The sequence below is a fragment of the Borostomias antarcticus genome (assembly GCF_949987555.1).
Source record: "Borostomias antarcticus genome assembly, chromosome: 6".
NCBI classification, from domain to species: Eukaryota; Metazoa; Chordata; class Actinopteri; order Stomiiformes; family Stomiidae; genus Borostomias; species Borostomias antarcticus.
The window spans coordinates 21,921,846-21,931,034 of NC_140239.1; the positions used below are offsets into that span (position 1 = coordinate 21,921,846).

Below are 9,189 nucleotides of genomic sequence, written 5' to 3' on the forward strand. Positions count from 1 at the left end.
GGACACTTCGACATGTGGACAGGAGGAGGCGGGATTCGAACCGCCGACCCTACAATCATTGGACGACCCGCTCTACCACTGAGCCACAGCCGCCCCATTTAATGCTTGATACTTTTTCAATGGTTTACAAAATAATAATAACTAGTGCTGCGAGCAGCAGTGAGCGGGCCCTCGCACCCCATGCGGGTCGGGGTGTGGCACCGTTAAAGGGTGTGCTATTTCGGTGTCCAGTACTGACAGAAACTTCCTGTCACCAGTAGGTGGCGCTCTAAGCGTGACTCAATACCGACGCATAGATGTGTTCAGGACAGTACCTTGATGAAGCGTGAGAAATGTTGTGTAAATCGGACAAAGTATGTAGGAGTTATGAGGACTTCCTGTAAGCAGTAGGTGGCGCAGTAGGTATGACGCAATACTGACCTACAGATGTGTTCAAGATGCGACCTTCATCAAGCATGAGCAATTTGGAGTAAATCGGATAATGTATGTAGGAGTTATGAGTACTTCCTGTTTCACCAGTAGGTGGCCCTGTAAGTGTAACTCAATACCGACGCATAGATGTGTTCAGAAGGTGACCTTCATGAAGCGTCAGCAATTTGGTGCAAATCGGATGATGTATGCAGGAGTTATGAGGACTTCCTGTTTCACCAATAGGTGGCGCTATAAGTATGACGCAATACTGACACATAGATGTGTTCAGGACAGAACCGTCATGAAGCGTGAGATATATCGGACAAATCGGATAATGTATGGAGGAGTTATGAGGACTTCCTGTTTTACCAATAGGTGGCGCTATAAGTATGACGCAATACTGACACATAGATGTGTTCAGGACTGAACCGTCATGAAGCGTGAGATATATCAGATAAATTGGATAATGTATGTAGGAGTTATGAGGACTTCCTGTTTCACCAATAGGTGGCGCTATAAGTATGACACAATACGGACACATAGATCTGTTCAGGACCGAACCGTCATGAAGCGTGAGATATATCGGACAAATTGGATAATGTATGGAGGAGTTATGAGGACTTCCTGTTACACCAATAGGTGGCGCTATAAGTATGACGCAATACTGACACATAGATGTGTTCAGGACAGAACCCTCATGAAGCGTGAGATATATCGGACGAATTGGATAATGTATGTAGGAGTTATGAGGACTTCCTGTTTCACCAATAGGTGGCGCTATAAGTATGATGCAATACTGACACATACATGTGTTCAGGACAGAACCGTCATGAAGCGTGAGATATATCGGACGAATCGGATAATGTATGGAGGAGTTATGAGGACTTCCTGTTTCACCAATAGGTGGCGCTATAAGTATGATGCAATACTGACACATAGATGTGTTCAGGACAGAACCGTCATGAAGCGTGAGATATATCGGACAAATCGGATAATGTATGGAGGAGTTATGAGGACTTCCTGTTTCACCAATAGGTGGCGCTATAAGTATGATGCAATACTGACACATAGATGTGTTCAGGACAGAACCGTCATGAAGCGTGAGATATATCGGACAAATCGGATAACGTATGTAGGAGTTATGAGGACTTCCTGTTTCACCAGTAGGTGGCGCTGTAAGTGTGACTCAATACCGAAGCATAGATGTGTTCAGAATGCGACCTTCATGAAGCATCAGCAATTTGGTGCAAATCGGATAATGTATGTAGGAGTTATGAGGACTTCCTGCTTGACCTGTAGGCGGCGCTATAAGTATGACTCACTGCTGACGCACAGATGTGTTCAGGATGCGACCTTCATCAAGCTTGAGCAATTTGGAGTAAATCGGATAACGTATGTAGGAGTTATGAGTACTTCCTGTTTCACCAGTAGGTGGCGCTGTAAGTGTGACTTAATACCGAAGCATAGATGTGTTCAGAATGCGACCTTCATGAAGCATCAGCAATTTGGTGCAAATCGGATAATGTATGTAGGAGTTATGAGGACGTACTGTTTCACCAATAGGTGGCGCTATAAGTATGACGCAATACTGACACATAGATGTGTTCAGGACAGAACTGTCATGAAGCGTGAGACATATCGGACAAATCGGATAATGTATGGAGGAGTTATGAGGACGTACTGTTTCACCAATAGGTGGCGCTATAAGTATGACGCAATACTGACACATAGATGTGTTCAGGACAGAACCGTCATGAAGCGTGAGATATATCGGACAAATCGGATAATGTATGGAGGAGTTATGAGGACTTCCTGTTTTACCAATAGGTGGCGCTATAATTATGACGCAATACTGACACATAGATGTGTTCAGGACAGAACCTTCATGAAGCGTGAGATATATCGGACGAATTGGACAATGTATGGAGGAGTTATGAGGACTTCCTGTTTCACCAATAGGTGGCGCTATAAGTATGATGCAATACTGACACATAGATGTGTTCAGGACAGAACCGTCATGAAGCGTGAGATATATCGGACAAATTGGATAATGTATGGAGGAGTTATGAGGACTTCGTGTTTTATGGCGAAATGTCAAACTTTGGCGGGGCGCCACGGCAAGGGTGTTTGGTGAAAACTCAATTTTTTTGATAACTTTTGATCACAAAGGTCTTAAGATGAAGCTGACCCGATATGAAGTTGATTGGATGAAATCTGTAGGAGGAGTTCGTCGAAGTACGAGGCATGGAAATGGTCAAAACAAGGACAAAAAGGCACATTAAAAGCAAAATGGCGGACTTCCTGTTGCATGTTGGGTATAGCTCCAAGAGACATTTTAGTGCGACTCGATGAAATACATATTCCCTCCGAATTTCGTTTGCCTACATCAAACTGAAAGGTGGGGCTCCCCATTTTAAACTTTCCAGGGGGCGCTCTTGAGCCGTTTTGCCACGCCCATTTCCGTCACCCATGAATTATCAAATTTTTCACCGGGACTGACGTATCTGCAAAGTTTCATCCGTTTTCATCGATGTTCAGGCCGCCTAAAAGGCATTTGTTTGGGGTAAAGAAGAAGGTAGAAGGAGAAGAATAATAATAATCCTTCGAAATTCAATAGGGCCTCGCACCGCCAGTGCTCGGGCCCTAATAATAATAATAATCTGGCATGTCCAGCTGGCTTTGAACCACTGACCTAACAAATCTGTCCCTCTTTTTGTGCTCGTTGGGTGTTCTGTATTTCACAAATAGATTTGCAAGTTCACCATAGGTTACTTTCTCAATTGTTATACATGTACATACATTGTACATCTCAAATGTTATATAATTAGCCTAGATAGATCCAAAAGTTTACTTCTACATAGGCTCAATCATGGATTGGGATTTAAGTGCAAACTTCACCTACTACAAAGACACTACGGTGTTGTGTTATATTATTGCAAAAGTTTTTATTTGATTTCTCTAAATAGGCTACATGCCACCCTAACGTTACCAGCGCCTCACTAATCTACAGTAGGTAATCAAGTCGCTCTGCTGCCACTAGAAGTTACTTGATCAACGATGCCTCCTGGTTGTAAACACTGCACGAAAAGGCGTTGGTGGATCCGGCAATGCGCTGACACCATGGTGCCACGGCGCTGACACTTTTTGCAAGTTCCAAAATTAGAGGCCCAGGCACTGTATGTGAGTTCATCAAACCTTTTCAGAAAAAATAAGTAAATCAATCTGATTGTTTACCCACTATCAATTATGACCAGTTATGTTAGGCCCTATGGTTTATAGTGTCTGTCCAGAAATGTCAGCACATACTCTATCTTATTTGAGTTGATTCAGATTTATATGCTTATGACCTCAGCCCCAGGCGGTGGTAATGCTGTTCTCCTAGTGGGCATATCAGCCCAGGGATACATGAGCAGATGGGCCCAATGCTATTAGCTCCCCCACCTGCATGTCATCAATCACTTTAATGGATCTCTGGGGTTTTCCAATCACCCAGAGACATTTTACGCATTTTAACATTAAGAGACACGGTCCAGGAAAATACCATGATCATCATCAGACCATCTCCATCTGCTGCTATCAGTAAACTGTTGCATCAGTCTTTTTCTCTCCACACCTTCTAAATGAACTGACACTAACTAATTGACTTGTATTGCGGCTTAATAAAACTAAAAGCAGGCAATCCAATCCACCTGACTCATTATATTGGCCTAATCCTTTATAGATAATTAACTTTTTTTCCCAGTGTCAAACAAGGCAATATTTATGATGCTGCTGAGGAGGTGGGGGGGGGGCGTCAGGGAGAGCAGCCACCGAGCAGGCGCATCTGAGGGAATAGCTGCAACCCAGGATGGAGATAGCTGTATCTATAACACCCACTCCTATTTTAAGGAGATGGATGAGTGTTCGATTTATTCAAATGTTGAAAAGACAAAACAGTGGCTCCTTGCCAGAAATAGGATCCACTAGTTTTTTCACACAAATAGATTTGTGAGGGCTTGTTTGTCTGAATGTGTGTGCGTGGGTGTGTGTGTGGGTGGGTGTGTGCATGCATACGTGTGTGTGTGTGCATGTGTGTGCGTGTGTGTGCATGTGTGTGCGTGTGTGTGCGTGCATGTGTGTGTGTGCATGTGTGCATGCATGTGTGTGTGCGTGTGTGTCTGTCTGTGTGTGTCTGTGTTGCCTTTATGGCTTTAACTTAGTATCATCTCTTAAACGTAGTAATACCTTGTCATCACAAGTTTTGAGTGCCTTAATTCTTATTGCTATTCATGTAAAATAACAAAGCTGATTATATGATTATTATTACCTACCTAGCCACCCTACCTTGTGACTGTTATTGTTACACCTGTCTTCCTCTTCTCTGGTTCCAGGCCATGGAACCAAAGGTGTGTTCGAGCTGCTGGCGGGCTGGAGAAGAACCCGAGAGAACCTACCCTTCAAGGAGCGTGTGGCAGACGCCTTCGCCGATGTGATGGTGTGCTACACAATGACCAGCTCACTCTACATCATCACCTTTGGCATGGGCGCCAGCCCCTTCACCAATATTGAGTCCATCAAGATCTTCTGCCAGAGCATGTGCGTGGCCATCCTGGTCAACTATTTCTACGTCTTCTCCTTCTACGGGTCCTGCCTGGTGTTTGCCGGACAGCTGGAGCAGAACCGGTACCACAGTGTGTTCTGCTGCAAGATCCCGTCCGTGGAGTACCTGGACAGGCAGCCCACCTGGTTCAAAACCATGATGAGCGATGGCCACGACATATCCACGCACCACGACAGCATCCCCTACCAGAACCACTTTATACAGCACTTCCTGAGGGAACACTACACCGAGTGGATCACCAACACCTACGTCAAACCCTTCGTGGTCATCCTGTACCTGATCTACGCCTCCTTCTCCTTCATGGGATGTTTACAAATCAGCGACGGATCCAACGTTGTCAACCTGTTAGCCAGCAACTCCCCCAGTGTATCATACGCTCTGACCCAGCAGAAGTACTTCAGTAACTACAGCCCTGTGATCGGTTTCTACATCTACGAACCCATTGAGTACTGGAACTCCACGGTGCAGGAGCACCTGAGAACTCTGGGCCAAGGCTTCAACAAGATCTCCTGGATGGACAACTACTTCCACTACCTGAAGGTGGTGAATGTGACCGCCTCCACCAAGAGCGACTTCATCGCCATCCTCAAAGGCTCCTTCCTGAAGAGCCCGGAGTACCAGCACTTCACTGAGGACATCATCTTCTCAAAGAAAGGCGAGGAGTATGACATCATTGCATCCAGGATGTACCTGGTAGCACGGACTACGGAGAAGACCCGGGAGGAGGTGGTGGAGCTGCTGGAGAGGCTCCGGCCCCTCTCCCTCATCAACAGCATCAAGTTCATCGTCTTCAACCCCACCTTCGTCTTCATGGACCGTTACAGCTCTTCAGTCGTATCACCCATTCTCACCTCTTGCTTCAGTGTGCTCACCATCCTCATTCTCACCTTCTTCCTGGTCATCAACCCCCTGGGGAACTTTTGGTTGATCCTGACGGTGACCTCTGTGGAGCTGGGTGTTCTGGGCCTGATGACCCTCTGGAATGTAGACATGGACAGCATCTCTATCCTGTGCCTTATTTATACTCTGAACTTTGCCATGGATCACTGTGCCCCACACCTGTACACGTTTGTGCTTGCCTCTGAGCACACTAGGACCCAGTGCATCAAGATCTCGCTGGAGGAGCATGGGGCGGCCATTTTGCAAAATGCGTCCTGTTTCGTGATTGGGATGATGCCCTTGGTGTTTGTGCCTTCCAACCTGACCTACACGCTGTTCAAGTGCTCTCTCCTGACAGCAGGCTGCACTGTGCTGCACTGTTTCGTCATCCTGCCCGTTTTCCTCACCTTCTTCCCCCCCTCCAAAAAGAGACATAAGAAGAAGAAGCGCGCCAAGCGGAAAGAGAGGGAGAGGGAGAGAGAACGGGAGAGGGAGAGAGAGAGGGAGGAGATAGAGTGCATTGAAGTCAGGGAGAACCTCGACCATGTGACTAACGTCTGACAGAGAGACGGCCGTCATTGGTCTCGGTGAGTGTCAGCAGTGGGCCGGGCATTCATCAGTGATTGGTGGGTGTGAGGTGTTGTAGGTGTGTCCTGTAGCGAGGCACCTCCCAGGCCCAGAGGTGTCAGAGCTGACCCTGTCCTCAGAGGGCGGGCTCTCAAGACCCCACGGTCAATAGCAGCCATGTTGGCCAAGTAAACAGCAACCCCATTGGTCATTCCTTCTGCCTGGACAGTGTATCTCATTTGCACAGCCTGCAGCCTGACCGTGGTTCCCAGCATCATCAGCCGCCCTGCAACCATGACCTGTCTCAACATAATATACCTTGCATATGTAACTGACATATGACATTGACATATCTGTACTAGTAATGTTGAATAATTAGCAATGAGCAAATATATGTTTAGCTCCTATGGCCTTCTGTGTATGTCAGAGAAAGTGAGAATTACAGTATGGACGACCTCTTGTCATTGATAACCTGAATCATATTGTCTGATGTTGTCATATCAGCTTATCTTATTGAGAATGATGAAGAGGCCAGATCTGCCAAATGATTGTAATGTAATCTGATAAAACAGAGAGATCGATATTAAGATGTGGATGGCTAGCCAGCAACCTTTCTCTGTCAAACCAGTTCCTCCCTCCGCCCTGTCCACCTGCTCTCCTGAAGTCCTGACTAGTATAACGCTTGACAGAGCAGATTCTTCTTTCTACCTTCCCAGCTGTATGAGAGAAGATGTATATTGACAGCACGCTGCATGCTTTTCCTTATACGTACACACCAAAGCGAACAGCTGAACTGGGCAGATGGAATACACTGTGTTCATGATGAGGAATCATCTTCCTCAGCATATTACATGAGTAGGATTGTCAAAGTTAATTTCCGTTGGAGAGGAATATCTACTATCTGCTTTGTTTCAGTTTTCACGTTTTTTTTTTCTGGCACCGAAAACAGGAGAGCTATATTACAGTGCATACTGATTGCTAAGGTATGATACCACTAGACGAGCAGCCAGAGAGAGTAGAAATGTAAAATCTGTTTTAAATTAAATCTGACTGCTATGTACCAGTAAAACCAATGTGAGGAGCACTGGGCAGGTCAGACCCTGGCCTGTGAGAAGTATCTAATGGCCTTTCTGACTGAGATAGGAAATGGTGATCACAAATACACATTCTCAGCATGGTCTATGTTTAATAAAGCACTGGAGTTCAGTCCCTCACATTCAAGGTATAGTAAACAAGTAAACACACACACACTCTAACAAACACCAATTAGCTGCTAGTGACTCCCCCCCACCTCCTCGCACACCCTAATGCTAAGCACCTCCTCAGTCTCTTAGGAGAAGAACAGCATCATCATGCCCGGTCTGAGCATGCCTGATAGCATCACTGTCAGGTCCCACACAGACTCCAACACCCCGCAAGGTCAGATAGACATCAGTGGCTAACGTGTTGATATCAAAAGCACTCAGACTAGTGGTGTGTGACTGAGGCCCCCTTCACATGTGACTGTAAGTGGATGTTGTCAGGTCATTCTTAGTGGTCTGTTTTGACATTTAAGTGTTGTTTTTTTTCTTACTATTTGCTGCTTGAAGAGAGTGAGGCACCTCTTAAACAGGACTACTGCATCCCTGACCAGATGTCTGAGGGAGATATGATGATGTTCATGTGGACCAAAAGTTAGCAAAGTGTGAATGAGAGTATTGTAGTGTTTGGTACAATGCTACCTGAGGAAAGCATAATGTGGTATGTGTGTACATGTCAAGGTAAGGAAACAAACATAGCTGCTTATATATTTCAGTCTATGAAATGATAGCTCACTAAAGCATATACTGTACTGATGCCTTTGACTTCTCAAAGCTCACTTTTACTGGTATAAACACATTTGAAGGCAACTTAGATCAAGATGAAAAAGGATCCTCTCATATTCCTGAAATCGCACTGCTCATTAAACACTCATTCAGACCTTCAGATCGACTTCTCATTGCGCTCAGATCCTCACTGTGGTGAGGTCATCCTGAAAGTGTAAACGCAGCTAGCTAACAGTTACTTTTAACCAGGCAGCAGCTGATGAGTGTGGACCAGGCTAGCTACTCTACAACACCTAAAACTGTCAAGGTCACCACATCCTGTAAAAGCCATGTCATGTAAGAAGGCATGAAGATTTTTTTTATATAATGGGAAAGAAATGCAAAACTGAAATAATTTGAATTCCCCAAATGATTGTGTACGCATGGCATTGTAGTGTATGTTTGCATGTATTTCATTTATGTAAACTGAGTCTGTGTGTTTCCTGATTTTGTTACACCCTAGTAGACCTGTGTCGGTTGTTTCGATGCATACTCAACAAAAGAACTAAAGTGTAATTAATGTTAAAAACAAAAACCAGAGGATGCTGTTCTGACATGTAAAATAATTGTATATGAATTCTTTTTATACATTTTTTCTAAGAAAACAAAATATATATAATGTATATAATAAAAATATGTTTTTTTATTTGCACATTTTCATATTAAAAAAGCAATAAAGGAAAAAAAGTTGAAGCCAGTAGGCCAGTAATAAACTGTGGAATGTTACCAGTCTAGCCCAGATCCCCAGCATATATGTTGGGAATCAGTGCATCTAGGTACTAACCTGGTTTACAGGTACTTTCACCTGTTTACTTTAGGAGACAGACTGGTGACTAATGTTCGGCTTGTGTCTCTGGGGCTGGTTTCCGACACACAGACAAAAACACA

General features: G+C 44.8%; 1 protein-coding gene across 1 annotated transcript in view; it reads left to right on the forward strand.

Moving 5' to 3' along the window:
• ptchd4 (patched domain containing 4) overlaps window positions 1-6,451 on the forward strand; it is a gene marked incomplete at both ends in the record, with an annotated part of 52,015 nt that extends 45,564 nt beyond the window's left edge. Inside the window, one exon of the mRNA XM_084439492.1 lies at window positions 4,782-6,451. Coding sequence (XP_084295618.1) covers window positions 4,782-6,451 — 1,670 coding nt within the window. The remainder of the gene's footprint in view (window positions 1-4,781) is intronic.
• Window positions 6,452-9,189: the final 2,738 nt, after the last annotated feature.